This window comes from Xenia sp. Carnegie-2017, unplaced genomic scaffold (assembly GCF_021976095.1).
Source record: "Xenia sp. Carnegie-2017 unplaced genomic scaffold, XeniaSp_v1 HiC_scaffold_21, whole genome shotgun sequence".
Classification (NCBI taxonomy): Eukaryota; Metazoa; Cnidaria; class Anthozoa; order Malacalcyonacea; family Xeniidae; genus Xenia; species Xenia sp. Carnegie-2017.
In genome coordinates, this window is record NW_025813484.1 from 2922104 (window position 1) to 2939828 (window position 17725).

Sequence of the window (17725 nt, forward strand, 5' to 3'; positions counted from 1 at the left end):
TATCATGTAGAACCAAGAAACCCTGTTAAAGTTTACGGTGCACAGAAAATTTGGTCTCATTTTAAGTAATCGTCAGTGCTTGTGTATTTTGTCAAAAATATACCAAGTGATATTTCAAGTTTGCTGCTATATAAGTAAATTTTATTTTGTCAAAACAGGTTATTTCTGTGGGTGTAACCTCCTTGCTTCACGACATCCTTGAGAAACCCGGGTTATTCATTGGCGGCTGTTAATGGATGTTGGATCAAAACCACGCCACGTGAACATTTTTGTCACTCGATGACGTCATGTCTGTTCATACTGTTCTTCGCATTGCTATTTATAGCAGTAACATGTCACATCTTCATATATCTAAGTCAACAGAAAGACTTTAAGAGCATGCAATACACCCACATTTTTCGTACTATTGACGTCATCTCATCGTATATCCGAAAGCGTACCTCTTTGACGGTCCTGTTCACGTTCAGATGCGTCGTTGAAAACAAGTCAGATGATAAAAAAAAGTGCCATGAAAATATTCTTACCAGAAAATTTCGAAGTTCATGGCTTTCATTCTAATGCTGGTCGTTTTTTGCTCGCGATAGCAGCAAAAAAATTTAAAAAACATACATAAATAACAACACTCCCTACATAGCCCGATTCATACAGTTTCCTATTGCGGTCTGTGACGTACAAACGTATCGTTAATGAAATATTTTAAATATATAATCATGTATACAATCTCTAATAATAGCTTCATCTGTTGTATCAAAGACCGCAAGAGGAAACTGGATGGATCGAGGGCCTCAGGTCAATTGAAAGCGTGCAAATTCCACTACATGATAGTCAATTGACAAAGAATGCAGTTCATGAAGCACGATTTGAGACATGAATAGATAAATTCCTACATTGAGATTATTACAGATACTACAACGAGTAGAAAAGTTGGGATCGATCAAAAGTCGATATTGTTTATACGTCAGAATTAACATTAAAAGACGCAATGTTCGACGACTTTTAATTTGAGGCATCATCGACACATATACACACGACCAAAATGAATCGTATTTTCCATCTCACTTGATCTCATACCCTAAAGGGTCGCTCGTATTTTCCAGTATGTGAATCGATGACTGTCGCAGAAGCGAGAGAAGTTTTCTCAATTCATCCTTACGGAACACCTACATAAAACAAGGTTGTCAATATCAATGTCACATATGTATTTCATAAGGCACTTAATGAGAACTTTCTTGACAATACTTACATCGGACAAAGATAATTTTGGAGATGCGATAATATCAGCAAGCTGCAAACACCGTTTATGTTCGTGAGCAGACGAGAGCACGCTTTGTAGTAAAAACGTAAGAAACGGTATGCACAGTTGTCGTAATAGAAGCATTTGACGAGCTCGCGATTCGCGTGCAATTTCCTCCTGTAATAATAAGAAGACAGTACTCTCTTATCTTTTAAGGCCACTAGTACGGTGATAGCAATAATCTTAGTGACAAGACATAGTTCTACGGGGTTTATTGAGAAATAGCAACCATATGATTTAAATATCAGTAACTGCGCCATTTGGTATTCCATTGCCTTCGCAACTTTTCATACACCTGTAGTCATTACAGTATATGTAGTCATTTCGTACATTGTGTAAATTAGAATAATGTAAAGCATTTTCCATTACGTGGAAGAATCACTTCGATTGCAAAATGCCTCGATTAACCACAGAGCGACTATTTCAATTGATAAATTACGCTCAAATGCAAAGTCCTACCAAAAGTGAGATGCTCGTGTATCATTTACAAAACAAAGGAATCGCGGCTACCGTACACTGCGAGTATCAAACATGAAATTCCTTTCAATCGCGTTTATGGCTCCTCGAAGATAAATTACTGCAGAATTGCGTAAATTCTGAATGTCAAGTGTTTCCAAAGGTTTACAATTTCTTTGATGCACTCAGAATACTCTAGGCAATGTTTATATTCGAAAATTGCAAAAGGCAAAACTTTTTACCAACAAACATTCTTGAAAGAGCGGTCTTGATGAGAGGTTTCTCTAACCACAACCAACACATCATTATATATTTCAATCTTATAATACCTCATCAAGATCCACCATCCATCCTCCAGGAAAGAGAAGTACATTATATATGCGTTCCGTTGTCTCCTACAACAAAACGCCATCCTAATTACTCATACATCTGGTTTCAGTAACAGTGGGGGGATGGGGGTTACAAAGGTTGGAGAGACAAGGAATTTGGTAAGCTTTCTCTTTCCTGATTTGTCAAAACGTGCTTAATACGTAATTTCAGCAGCAGACAGCTAATTGATAAAAATCATCAAACAAAGGTCAATCAATCGAAGCTAACAGGCGATAAAAGTCGAGGGTGATACTTATTCGCTTCCACAACGACTTCAAGCGGTCTCTGAACTAGTCAAAAACATAGATGAGCCACATACCTTGGTATGTACGTCTAAAGCTCTTTGCCATCTCTCTCTTTCAGCCTATATTTATAAATCACAGTGAGGATGGTCGAGTGATGAGAGCGCAAAAATATTTTTGCTCGAAAATTCCCTGGCTCTGCATGTCAGCCGTTCCTAGCCATGATATCGTAAAAAAATCTCAAGATTACCTCATATAACTTGAGTTCTTGTTCATAAGCGACTTTTTCAGTGAAGGAAAAGGTTCCTTTAGATTTGGGTAATTTCTATGAATGAACATGCAAAGCATCGAAGAAAGAAACCAATGTGCAAATGAATAAATATAATGACGTATACATAATGACGTATACATAAGAATGACTCTCAAGGTAATGTTTTGCTCCCTCGTGTTTGCTTCGGGCATTAAACTGACGATATCTGATAAAAAAGTTTATAGATTGTTTTCTGACTAACCAAATGTAAAATACGTCTTACTTTGACTTCACTCTTGCTATTTCTTCATCATTTCTTGGCCTACCGCGCTTTGGAAATGATGCACCAGACTTTTCAGTTGAAATAAATATATTGCTGCAGTAACAACTAAATGTGCCGCGCTTTTAAATGTCTCGAAAGTGGCTATCACTATGAACGGTTAAGCGCGCAAAGCATTAACGTGAGACTCATTGTTTAAGAAGCTAAATTACAATGTAGTAAAAAAAGCTATATATGAAATTTATAAACGATAAAAATGTAAAATTTTGAATCTACGCGAGGTATGAAACGTAGTTTATAAAAGGTACAAGATAAGATTAAACCATTCCCTTGTCAAGACCTGCCCATCTTTAAAGCGTTTGATTTTTGCAATATGCATTATAACGATTAAACAATTGAAGACCTTACTTACAGGTGCATTTTGATGAAAATGCTCGAACCAAACGTCGAATGCCTCTAACGCATCCTTGAAATGAAAATTGAAAAAATCCGGAGTAAGTTTAATGTTGTATTATCACTGAAATACATCTTGCAGAAATTAACTAGTGGTAAAATTTCATCTTCACAAGATGTCGAGATTAGTAAAAGTAAGTGTGTTTTTGCAACATCTTCCATAAAGTTACTAAGCTGCTATATTCTTCCATGGTATCGAAAGTTATGAAATACTCGGTGAGGAAAACAAATCTGCAGATTTCAAAGATCACTGAAGAAATTGGCATGTGGTAAATAACACAAGAAAAACGACGTTACTACTAACCAGATAAGCCTTGATGCAAAGATACTCTCGGATAGTGTTGTTGTCTTCAGGAGTCAGAGGTGAATCTCCAGCCTTTAAAAAAACGGAAAACAAAATCAATTTGATAATACATCGATTTTGTGGTGCGACTTTATTCAAACGGTCTCTTCAACGTCAAATACTTCAATTGTAAAGAAGAATACTAACTTTCATTTGCCAATAACGATGGACAACATCGATCGAGTCTTCGGGAAGTTTTTCAAATATGCTTCTACAAGCTTCGTGCTTCCTGAGTGCTGTTGGCATAGCAACGATTTAAACACATCCAAAATCTTCAGATCAAAGACAACAAAACTAACAATCTAGGTTTTCAGGGACGACAGATCGAATAAAAGGATTTAAGCTGGCGGGCTGAGTTGCGGGCTGAGTTGAAGCCTGGTTTTCGGGCTAGAAATTCCTACTACAAGAATTTAAGGAAACGTCGCAAGCGATGTTTATGTTAAAAAATTTACCTAAGTTGAAGCTTAGCTATTGACAAAGTCCTGGAAGCAGAGGGATGAAGTTCTCTGATTACAACTAAACACAATACAAATGCTCACCCAAAAAACATCTAACAATCGCATTGCTCTGTTTGATGGCCTCAGCACGTTGAGAGGGATCAAAAATTAACCATTCGATTGCTGTTATTTTATGCCTGTCTTCCTAATTAGCAAAAACGATGATACATAGAAACGAGAAAGGAAAAAAAACACGAAGTAAACGGATTTCATAACGCTAAAGACCCCGCATACCTCAGACGTAGCAACGTGAAGTGTTTCATCGTCTTGCACTTTGAAATCATCCTACGTTTAGGAGAAGTATAAAAAGGAAAAAATCTTAGTTTTTATGAAGAACAGACACGTAGTCATCATCAATAATTAATTCAGAAGAAAAATGAATCCGAAATTTAAACAGCGTGTAAACTAACGACATGCATAAAAATATTCTTTTCAATTGCAACCTTGCCACAGATGTTCTCGACGACTGTTTTCGTGATCATTGCAATGTCCAAACCAGCAGATTCAGCCAATTCGAAGCAGAGTTTCCTGTCGGATTTGTCTTCTATGTCTAAAAACGTTGAGCAGAGAATACAAAGTCTATGTTGTGAGGTCTAACCGCGAAGGTACATACGATGTATAGCTAATTATATCATGAGCATTCAACTTAAAAAGAAAATATTCTAGTTCGATGTATAGCTAATTATATCATGAGCATTCAACTTAAAAAGAAAATATTCTAGTTCGATGTATAGCTAATTATATCATGAGCATTCAACTTAAAAAGAAAATATTCTAGTTCGATGTATAGCTAATTATATCATGAGCATTCAACTTAAAAAGAAAATATTCTAGTTCGATGTATAGCTAATTATATCATGAGCATTCAACTTAAAAGAAAATATTCTAGTTCGATGTATAGCTAATTATATCATGAGCATTCAACTTAAAAAGAAAATATTCTAGTTCGATGTATAGCTAATTATATCATGAGCATTCAACTTAAAAAGAAAATATTCTAGTTCGATGTATAGCTAACTATATCATGAGCATTCAACTTAAAAGAAAATATTCTAGTTCGATGTATAGCTAATTATATCATGAGCATTCAACTTAAAAAGAAAATAATCTAGTTCGATGTATAGATAGTTATATGAGCATTCAACTTAAAAGAAAATATTCTAGTTCGATGTATAGCTAATTATATCATGAGCATTCAACTTAAAAGAAAATATTCTAGTTCGATGTATAGCTAATTATATCATGAGCATTCAACTTAAAAAGAAAATAATCTAGTTCGATGTATAGATAGTTATATGAGCATTCAACTTAAAAAGAAAATATTCTAGTTCGATGTATAGCTAATTATATCATGAGCATTCAACTTAAAAAGAAAATATTCTAGTTCGATGTATAGCTAATTATATCATGAGCATTCAACTTAAAAAGAAAATAATCTAGTTCGATGTATAGTTAATTATATCATGAGCATTCAACTTAAAAAGAAAATATTCTAGTTCGATGTATAGCTAATTATATCATGAGCATTCAACTTAAAAGAAAATATTCTAGTTCGATGTATAGCTAATTATATCATGAGCATTCAACTTAAAAAGAAAATAATCTAGTTCGATGTATAGTTAATTATATCATGAGCATTCAACTTAAAAAGAAAATATTCTAGTTCGATGTATAGCTAATTATATCATGAGCATTCAACTTAAAAAGAAAATAATCTAGTTCGATGTATAGCTAATTATATCATGAGCATTCAACTTAAAAGAAAATAATCTAGTTCGATGTATAGTTAATTATATCATGAGCATTCAACTTAAAAAGAAAATATTCTAGTTCGATGTATAGCTAATTATATCATGAGCATTCAACTTAAAAAGAAAATAATCTAGTTCGATGTATAGATAGTTATATGAGCATTCAACTTAAAAAGAAAATATTCTAGTTCGATGTATAGCTAATTATATCATGAGCATTCAACTTAAAAGAAAATATTCTAGTTCGATGTATAGCTAATTATATCATGAGCATTCAACTTAAAAAGAAAATAATCTAGTTCGATGTATAGTTAATTATATCATGAGCATTCAACTTAAAAAGAAAATATTCTAGTTCGATGTATAGCTAATTATATCATGAGCATTCAACTTAAAAAGAAAATAATCTAGTTCGATGTATAGCTAATTATATCATGAGCATTCAACTTAAAAAGAAAATAATCTAGTTCGATGTATAGTTAATTATATCATGAGCATTCAACTTAAAAGAAAATATTCTAGTTCGATGTATAGCTAATTATATCATGAGCATTCAACTTAAAAAGAAAATAATCTAGTTCGATGTATAGATAGTTATATCATGAGCATTCAACTTAAAAAGAAAATATTCTAGTTCGATGTATAGCTAATTATATCATGAGCATTCAACTTAAAAAGAAAATATTCTAGTTCGATGTATAGCTAATTATATCATGAGCATTCAACTTAAAAAAAATATTCTAATTTGATCGATAGCTACCTTCCAAGAATCTTGAATAGACAGCAACTTGAACATCACCGGGAAGATGGCGAGTGTAAGTAGCTACGAGTTTCAACTGCCTTTCCTTGATCAACAACTTGCAAGAGAAAAATCAGTATTACGGAAGGGAAGTCACTTCATGTGTTTATGATGAAGAGGCAATGCTCATTTTTGTGAGTAACATTGTGTTGCCCTAATTTGGATGTTTACTTTAATGAAAAGACAATTTTGCGTATACTGAAAAGAAACCTTTACACGAACCTCGACAAACGACTGTAAAATCGATTGACACATCTCGTCCTCAAAAAAAAATACGGGAAAAAAATGTCGAAAACGATTGATTAAAAAACAAGAAATTGTCCAACTACGTGACATACTTTGGTCTCCAAGCCCACAGTTCTCAGCAGCAATATGAAATGTGCCTAAATGTCATTAAGAGCAAATAAAACAACATACAGTTCTGTTTGCGGGAATTTTAGTTTATCAGGAATACTCTATGTTGGATATTTGCTAACAAGAAGTGAAATACTTTATCGAGGCCTGTAACAAAACGTAAATTAACAAAAAAGCACGCACTGGATTAGGTACGTATTTTAACAAATAGAAATTGATACTGAAGCATGCGTTGCATGAACTAGTGTGCGCTAGCAATTTCGCGTGAAAATTTATTGTGCTTCCTTTCGATTGAAAGGTCATAAAAATAACACACACACAACCCCCCCCCCCGTGCTGCAAACAAGTAGAAATACGATATACCTTATTGTACCACACGGCTTACCATGAATCGAAGCATGTGTGAAGACGATGTTCCGTCACGAACCCAACCATACATTTCCTCAACAAGTCCTGCAGTTTATAATCAAATAAATTTCATGAACTTTACACAACAAAATCACTGGGAACATCACGTAAAGCAAACTAAAGCAAAGTTACCGCATCAAGTAATCAAATGCAAGAAGAGTCTGTCTCATAAAGAGTATTATGTCTCACGTTTTGACATTGTTTGGTAATAAGTCAGTCAAAAGAAATACTAGAATATTTTCTTGTATCTTCTCCACTCACCGTCAATGTCGTTGATAATAATGTACTTTTGAATGATGTGATATTGTGAATTCGAAGCATCGCGCACTGCCTGGAGAATTGTACAAAACAGGATCCTTAATTTCGGCACTCAACCATCTCTCATAAATGGAATATAGAAATTTCATGATTTCTCGATCCTTAGCTTTAAACAGGAGTACAGTACTTCGTTTTTGCTATAATGAAGTTCTTTGAATATTTTTTCTTGGGTCAAAACTTGGTCCCAGTACTCGGAGGTCAAATTCTCAAATGTGCGATCAGCCTTTGTTCTTAACTCCTGCAATTAAATTCAATCAAAAAAACTACAGATATCGACAGTCTACAAAGCTTAGTGCAAACAAATTTACCTACACACTTTACACCTACAATATGATTATGTTAGCATTTGCTGTGTGGTGAGTGAGTGACAATGGTGGTGGTGAGTGAGTGACAATGGTCGTGGTGAGTGAGCGACAATGGTTGTGGTAAGTGAGTGACAATGGTCGTGATGAGTGAGTGACAATGGTCGTGGTGAGTGAGTGACAATGGTCGTGGTGAGTGACAACGGTCGGAGGAGTGACAAAGAACGGTGGAGGAATGAACGTGGAGGGAGTGACAAAGAACGTGGTGGGGAGGAGGAATGGTCAATGGTGGAGGAATGAATGGTGGAGGAGTGGAATGAAGGAGGGAATGGAATGGAAGGAGGACAATGGAATGGTGGGAGTGGACAATGGTAAGGAGTGGATGGACAAATGGACAATGGAATGGAATGGAATGGATGGAAGTGGACAATGGACAATGGAAGGAATGGATGGAATGGTGGACAATGAATGGAAGGAATGGAGGACAATGGAATGGAGGAATGGAATGGACAATGGAATGGACAAGAATGGAATGGATGGAATGAATGGAGGACAATGGAATGGAAGAAGTGGACAATGAAGTGGAGGACAATGGTCGTGGTGGGAGTGACAATGGAGGTGGTAAGTGAGTGACAATGGACGGATGGAAGAATGGAGTGAGGACAATGAACGTGGTGGAGGATGGAGTGGATGGAGTGGACAATGAATGGAGTGGAATGGAATGGAGTGGACAATGGAATGGTGAGTGGACAATGGAATGGTGGAGTGGACAAACAATGGACAAACAGGAACAATGAAAGAAAATAAATGTTGACGATTGATTACAAACCTGTTCAACTCGAACATCGACCATAACTTTAAAATACGCCCATAGACAGTCCTCCCATGAGATACAAACAGGCAACAGCTGCAACAGATGTACAAAATCATTATTTGTTAGTGTAGCTCGCACTTTGCAATAACACATAACAAGTGATTTCTCTACCTAACTTGACGCATTGAAGTATTGGGGAAAGGCTTTAATATCGTAAAAAACTACTTAACGAAGGTATCTTTGCACGGTTGAAGTTGAATTTCATCAAATATACTTGGTAATTAAAATTCTGATTATGCAACATGACGTCACTGGTCGAACAAAATGGCACATTTTAAACAAAACATAACTTTAGTATCTTGACGATGTAAAGAGATACGCATAAACTGTTATACGAAGTCTGCTGTAGTTTTAAAAGTAGTAAATTTTTTTTCTAAGCCCTTTAAGTTTGATACCTCTGTCTAGCTTGAAACATTGGTATTGGGAGATTAGTTGATCAATACAAATAACTACTTTTGATGGCAAATGACCAACAATCTTTGATAACAGTTATATGAAACTGTCAAACCTACCAACCTGCTGTAAATTTCCACCTAGTGCTGAATAAATTGCTCTTTCGTAAGAATCGTAACAATCCTAAATTGATAAATTCAACTCAGCATATCACATGACATAATCGCTTTCAGTGATATCTCACGAAAAGAGAGGGAAACTGGGGGGGGGAGTAGGGATGGGGAGTACATGAAAAACGAACCATATTGTACTTGCTACATTGTACCTGCTCGCTTAAATTCCAACAGCAATTTTTCCAAATGTCACGATTGGGGTTCCCCTCGACGGATTGAAATTTCCCGTTCTTCCAGTCTAAGAAGTAGAAGTTGTCGAATAATAAATCTCTGATGGATGAAGACACAAGGGAACATAAAGGAAATACAGTCTAGTGTAGTGGAAATTCGTAATGATTTGTATGATTGTTTATGTCGTCGGATAGAGAATGTCTATCACATCACTCACAATGATAAAAAATGTCCAATATCAAACGAGATTTAGCGCTAACTACACAGACCAGTTACACCGTTGTGAGTGCTTGATAATCACAGCCATGTCACACAAAAACAAAACAAGTACTTTCGAATCAACGACACTGGAACATATCCGCATATGTTTAGATCTCTTTCCAGGTGCCATCAATTCTTCGATACACACATCGATTTACATACCTTCGTTGAGAGAATTTGAGTTGTGATACAATTTCCATCCTTCCATAGTGGCAGCCCGCCAAGCCTGACCACATTTAATACAAAGTTCTTGAGCCTAGAAGAAAAATATATTTATCGAGGAGCAATACTGCAATTGCAATTTAAGAAAGATGAAAGAACTCGACAAAACAATGTAGTCAACTTGACAGTGAACTCGCTCATTCAGCCGACAGTTTGATTCTATTTTACGAATCCCACGTGAGCGATAAACAGCGCATAAATTTCTGTGTATGCAACAAGCAGTTTCTACAAGACCTGTTGAAGCTTTCCAGCACGGATGTATGCAAACAAGTGCTTCAACAATCTCTTCTCGTCTTCCTGTAAAAGAATCATAGAACAAATAGCCAGACATGGATCCTGGATGATTTTTAAGGAGTGTGCTCCAGTTTAGATTGCATTTCATCGTCTACTTTCTGCATGTCAGCGTGTCATGTCAGATGTATGTTGAATTTTGACACTTTTTAAAATTCCTTTGGCCTAATTCCTTTTCATTTTTATATTTCGCTGGGAAATCGGCACCCTCATGAATACTCCCTCTAACAAAGCTTTTGCACCCTCCCAAAGTAAATCAACCCCTGCAAAAGGCTGCATGGAAAGTGAGTGAAGACGAAATTCACTCACAATATCAAGATCCGCTATTGGCCTGTTCTGCCTTGCGGGTGCGTCAGGATCCTAAAAAGAAAAAGCAAAATCATTCACAAAAGAATTCTTGAATACACATACCACATCAATTCATGTATACTAATAGACATTTGTCTAAAAACTGTCACACCAATAGCAAATACATTCAAAACACAAGTAAAAGAGAACACTACAGATTTTGGTAGAGTCAGATCCCCCTATAAAGGTTTCGGCAGAGCCAGTTCCCTACACACTATCCACGAAGAAACAAAGCTTATTCCACATCGAGCCTTAAGGGGAATTTCCCCACCGGGTGGATTAAAACGTGCACTTGAGCAACGCGGACAAAGTAACAATTTAATTTGATCACCATTTCAGTGACGATTGGACGTCTTGGTGTCGTCGACAATCCATTCTGTTCCAGAAAGTGAAGAGTATTTTCCCTTCAAAAGAACAAGCATCCAAAAACAAAAGCTACAAAAAAGTACACCTCGCAGCGCATTGTGGTTAAATATGCATGCCTCATCATGGGCAGAGAAAAAGTTTACCAATTATAAAAGTTTCCAAAATATTCCACGTTTTCCGATTCAATAAAATTCTCCAACCAATCCTCACTATTTTTCTCTAACCAATCAATGACCAGCTAAAAACACGAGAAAAACGAATGCAATTTGCACACTGCCGTAAGCATGATAATATCTTGAAATCAGCTAAAAAATGGTTCTATCCGAACCTGGTTACGTCGAGTGGTCGCTTCTCTTTTGAAAAGCTCAATTACTATTTCTTTCTCGCTTTTATTTCTGACCTACAACGATGCACACTAGGATAAATGGTGATTTAATTATTCACTTTCTCTCGAGAATTTAACAAACTCCACCCCGCACCCCTTAAATGAAAACCAATTGCCTCGTTTTTTAAACCGATGAACGACATGAAGTCATGGCGATCACAGCGTACGTTGTGCAAGTATGTAATAATTTTTCTCACTCTTTTTTTCTGTCCATTTTATAAACTTGAGTACGTAGATTAAAAGGGAAATCAACTCAATAAAGATTTTACTCAAGTAAATGGTTTAAACCCGGGAGTATCGTTACATGTTTGTAGATGTAGATCGTCCAGGTTGGTATAGTCCTGAGAAGGTTCTGTTTTTGTTGTTGTTGACTGACGTTTCGACAATTGACACCCACACATTTCCTGTACACACAATACAATGACGTAAGAAGATGACTACTGCTAAGGTTGTCGAAACGTCAGTCAACAACAACAAAAACAGTCCTTCTCAGGACTATACCAACCTGGACGACCTACATCTACAAACATTTAAAGATTTTACTCATCACTAACGATATCTCCAGTCATCGTCTCCGACACCAAATCAACATCATAATCCTCAGCTGCCTCCAGTCTATCCCTGCAAAAGAAATATTCATTTCCTGTAAAAGAAATATTCATTTCCTTCAAAAGAAATATTCATTTGAAACATGAGCATTTAACTTGTTCGATGAGGACTAAGGGAATGTAACCAACAGATGCAAACCCTCAAAAGACAACGCAAAACACCTTAAAATATGTCGGGCATCATATCATTAAGCGATAGACTAGTCAATGAATTTACTAAGACATCATTAAAACACCAGCAGTAAATATCCCCAAGATCATATATACCAACTTGATATATTTCCACCTTAACTTCGTATTCAATTGACCACATATACTCAAGCCGTTAATAACAATAAAACGCATTTTGATTCTAAAGGAAATCTTTCGAAAAGGGCAAGATTGAAACCCTCACCTAAACAAATACAAGATTAACCGCCACGTATATTTTTCTTGATTCGTCACATCCAAATGTTTTATACGTTTGGAAAATCTGTGGAAGAAAATGTGTTAAAGCACTAATGGTGTAATGTAGTGACGTCATACACTTATGTCCCATGACGTCATGCAACATGAGCCATGACATCAGGCTCTTTCACAAATCACAACAATTCAAGTTTCCTAAAAGAGCACTTTTTTCTATGGATAAACCGACCTTGGTCTGCCCGGAGTGCTTTTCCGAGCAAAACTGTATATGGAAGAGGCAGTTTCGTCGCAAATCTATGTAAAAGAATGTTCAAAACGTGACATGTACATCATGAAACAAGATTGCATCTTTCAAACGTAGTTCTTAAGAACTAAACTCACTCTTTCATATTCTTCTATCAGTTGGAAAACTTGAGATGAATGTGTCAGGGTAGTGAGCGTTTTTGCAAAACCTTCGAGAAGGTCGTCGAAGTCTATAAATAAACTTCAAATGAGTTGATCACGTGATGCGTTTTTGGCGCTCTAAAGTCTAAACACACATCAATTTTGTGTCTGCACTAAGTAGAATGCTCTAACACTCTCTGTATTCTAAAATCTCACTCATACTCACACAGAGTGTGATTTCTAAATCATCTCATATGATGGGTTGATTAGGGATATTTTTGAAAAAATCTTGCCATCAATGGAAAAATGAGTTACCATTTTTATCAGCGAGAACAAAATTTCTGCGTTGTACTCAGTGAGCCTGCTTTTAGAATATGACCGCAAGTGCCATTCCTTTCTCAGTAAAAGTTTTGGGTTCAACAAAAGAACGAGACACTCCTAATATTGATATAAGAAACACTTGAGAAAAACGACGATTTTTTTGAGAGCAAACATGTTTCGACATTATCAGAATGCCATCTTCAATTATCTACCAGGATAAAGGAACATACTCACACAGACAAAAACTCCACTATCTACAAACATCTTCAAGCCTCTCCTTCATGTAAAAACAAATTCTCACCTTCCTGTTTTAAAATCATCGACACTGATCAATCCACTTTCTCACTCAAAATCAAGGAAGCTCTACACATTAATAAAACTAATCCCGATTTAAATATCCAAGTTCACCACTACAACACTATTTTTACTTTATAATAACATTTTTGTTATAAATTCTTAATACTTATTTTTAGAACTTATGTTATAGTTCTTAATACTTATTTTTAGAACTTATGTTATAGTTCTTAATACTTATTTTTAGAACTTATGTTATAGTTCTTAATACTTAATACTCATTGTAATTAATTTATTCATATCATATTATGTATCATATTACTTAACACTAATCATTCTGCACTGAAGATGGCATTCTGATAATGTCGAAACATGTTTGCTCTCAAAAAAATCGTCGTTTTTCTCAAGTGTTTTTTAAAATCGCTGCTAATTAGAAATTATTGATATAAGACTTCTATTGCCAGCATGAATAGAAATATTTACTTGATTTCACAGTATCCATATCTGCAAATGTTGATTTCGACAAGTCCATATTTTTATCATCTAAATCCTACATAAAAACAACATGTTCATCTTCATTTATATCCAATATTTATAGAAAGACAATACATGACTCCTTTCTTGATATATTACATCTACAAAATATCGTCCAGTGGGAGTAACAGGTTTGCTGAGGCCACTGTCATTCAACAATGATATGCTTTCCTGTAAACAAAAATATGTCGATTTTAATCGATTCAAATCATTCTAATTTATTTATAAAACAGGTTTATTCTTAGTAGAAATATAATTTCCCAACATAAAACTTTTAATATGGCGATGGGTGTATAATTTTATTTACAACCATGGCCATATTAAAAGTTTTATATAAATGGACCAAGTAGCAAAAAAAAACAAAAAAGTTAGCACAATTTAACACAACAGAAACATCTTATAATGCTCAACTCTCTGTATACTTTTTTCATATTTATCATACATTCAACTAAACCTGACTACATGCAATTACACCTGACTACATTCAACTACACCAGACTACAATCAACTACACCTGACTACATTCAACTACACCTGACTACATTCAACTACACCTGACTACATTCAACTACACCTGACTACATTCAACTACACCTGACTACATGCAACTACACCTGACTACATTCAACTACACCAGACTACAATCAACTACACCTGACTACATTCAACTACACCTGACTACATTCAACTACACCTGACTACATTCAACTACACCTGACTACATTCAACTACACCTGACTACATGCAACTACACCTGACTACATTCAACTACACCAGACTACAATCAACTACACCTGACTACATTCAACTACACCTGACTACATTCAACTACACCTGACTACATTCAACTACACCTGACTACATTCAACTACACCTGACTACATTCAACTACACCTGACTACATTCAACTACACCTGACTACATTCAACTACACCTGACTACATTCAACTACACCTGACTACATGCAACCACACCTGACTACATTCAACTACACCAGACTACAATCAACTACACCTGACTACATTCAACTACACCTGACTACATTCAACTACACCTGACTACATTCAACTACACCTGACTACATTCAACTACACCTGACTACATGCAACTACACCTGACTACATTCAACTACACCAGACTACAATCAACTACACCTGACTACATTCAACTACACCTGACTACATTCAACTACACCTGACTACATTCAACTACACCTGACTACATTCAACTACACCTGACTACATTCAACTACACCTGACTACATGCAACTACACCTGACTACATTCAACTACACCAGACTACAATCAACTACACCTGACTACATTCAACTACACCTGACTACATTCAACTACACCTGACTACATTCAACTACACCTGACTACATTCAACTACACCTGACTACATTCAACTACACCTGACTACATTCAACTACACCTGACTACATTCAACTACACCTGACTACATTCAACTACACCTGACTACATTCAACTACACCTGACTACATTCAACTACACCTGACTACATTCAACTACACCTGACTACATTTAACTACACCTGACTACATTCAACTACACCTGACTACATTTAACTACACCAGACTACATTCAACTACACCTGACTACATTCAACTACACCAGACTACAATCAACTACACCTGACTACATTCAACTACACCTGACTACATTCAACTACACCAGACTACATTCAACTACACCTGACTACATTCAACGACAGTCGACAAAATTTGACTACATTTGCAATGTTTGGCTGCATTGTCTACTTGGGAAATATTATTAAAAGCAAGAAGAGACTAATCCATTTATATCAATTTTATCAATTTTCCTTTCTACCTGAGCCAGTCTGGAATGCCTGGGTGTTGTTCCAAACATGTTAAAAGGCGCAGTGTTCTATGAAAAACATAATGCAGATCAAAGCTACAAAACTTTTGTATCTACTTTCAATAATGATATTAAATAAAATATGTATATATACAAGCATATGGTGGGATTGAAAAAAGCTGTGTAAATAGATATGTTTCTTTAAGCATAAACACCTGAAAATCTAAACTACCATCAGCTAAAGACGACTGACTTGAAGTGTCTACAAAAATAGAAAAAAAATTATTTGACATTGTTGCTTACAATTCTCTAATTTTAAATGACAGGACTCTTGTTTTCAAACATATTCAAAACAAAAGCAAGTTTGGCAAAGAGAGGTCATCTTGATGGACAACAAAAAGGGAGATTAAGAATGTTGAATAGAGAAGAAGAAACGTCTGAGGAGATTGAAAAAATAAGAAAAACAAGACAAATGACAGGAGAATGACAAACAAAAAATCATAGAACATTGAACGAAAAACAAAGAGAGAAATTTTAAGATGAAGAAAAATAGGAAAAGCAAAAAATTGTCAACAAACAAACTTCAATCTGTCTCAATCCTTACATAAGCTATGTTTTAGAGCATGCAATGGAGGCTGGTTTCCTTGAAGGACTGATGTTGGAGTACTGATTGGTCGAAGGGAAGGTGATCCCAGGCGTCTTGGAGTTGCAACTGCATCGTCTAACATTTTTAAAGCTACAATGCATTTGTTAAGAGATCTCTTTCAGCAAATCCAAATATGCAACACACAAGCACACATTCAATGCACACAAAGAGAGAAAGGATACATTTTTTTATGTTGAGTTTTGTTTCTCTGCCTTTTTCTTTGTCCACCTAAGCAATTCCATGGGAACATGAAAAGCACTTCACGAGAAATCCGTGCAATTGTTCAAACAGTAATCAATCTTGAGTAAGACTTACATCAAGAACATCAGTTTCACCTTCATCAGCTTCAGAAGAAACATCTTGAGGTCTGCTGAACAACCTACATAGCATAATAACAATGAGGCCAGTACCACCACTAGGCCGCAGCATTGTCGCACTTATGACTAAATAAAGATAAAGAAACAAAACCTTTGATTTTTTGCTCTGCTCATCTCTGATGGATTGAATTGTCGATGAGCTTCGGAACGCTAAATAAAAGAAAACACGGATATGTAATAGCTATTCTCCTAACTATAATTAGGTTACACGCAACGTGAGTAGATAAAATACTAAAAGTATTTCCTTTTGCTCTTCGAACCTGCCAAATATATTTCACACTTGAATCAGACCCGTTGTTGATCTCATCGCTACGCCGAGATTGGCTCAAAGATTTTCTAAGCGCTGCAGTGGAGCTTCTTGTCAAAGGCATATTCGTGCAAAAAACAGGAACAGAAAAGTTTGCACAACTTAACTTTCAAATGTCGATCATTTGTCCGCCATTTTAAATGTAGTGCTACCATTTGGATTTGCTAAAATTTGAATTTCAAAGATTCATAAATTGTCTTAAATTATTCACTATTGTCCATGCAATAGGCATTTTTCGGGATTTTCTGTTTTAATTCCTGTGATATTTCATGTGTATACTTAATCTGCATTTTCTTTACTCTGTTTCGTTGATTTTTTAAGATTAGCTGCTTAGCTTCCCTTAAAGTGTCTGTTCTTTTTGGAACGCTTCGTAGTATTATAGCACGTGATCATTTTTGACCAATACATCAT

The 17725-nt window shown here is 35.6% G+C and overlaps 1 protein-coding gene across 1 annotated transcript; it reads right to left on the reverse strand.

Annotated features, from left to right (window-relative positions):
• Positions 1-859: 859 nt before the first annotated feature.
• Positions 860-17465, reverse strand: LOC124444703 (nuclear pore complex protein Nup107-like). Its single transcript, XM_046995335.1, has 39 exons — positions 17268-17465; positions 17099-17157; positions 16946-17009; positions 16813-16858; positions 16589-16720; positions 16200-16246; positions 15997-16053; positions 14246-14317; positions 14096-14162; positions 12995-13086; positions 12843-12907; positions 12603-12680; positions 12155-12221; positions 11544-11615; positions 11359-11453; positions 11181-11253; positions 10811-10861; positions 10445-10507; positions 10151-10244; positions 9709-9794; positions 9507-9566; positions 8946-9023; positions 7942-8052; positions 7758-7827; positions 7474-7541; positions 7073-7117; positions 6957-6995; positions 6696-6792; positions 4628-4734; positions 4419-4469; positions 4227-4329; positions 3835-3923; positions 3649-3720; positions 3304-3357; positions 2612-2686; positions 2439-2483; positions 2080-2145; positions 1244-1411; positions 860-1160 (listed from the first exon to the last, which is right to left on the reverse strand). Exons 1-39 carry the CDS (start codon positions 17376-17378, stop codon positions 1056-1058), a joined length of 2994 nt encoding a protein of 997 aa, XP_046851291.1. The 5' UTR covers positions 17379-17465; the 3' UTR covers positions 860-1055.
• Between the last annotated feature and the right edge of the window lie 260 nt (positions 17466-17725).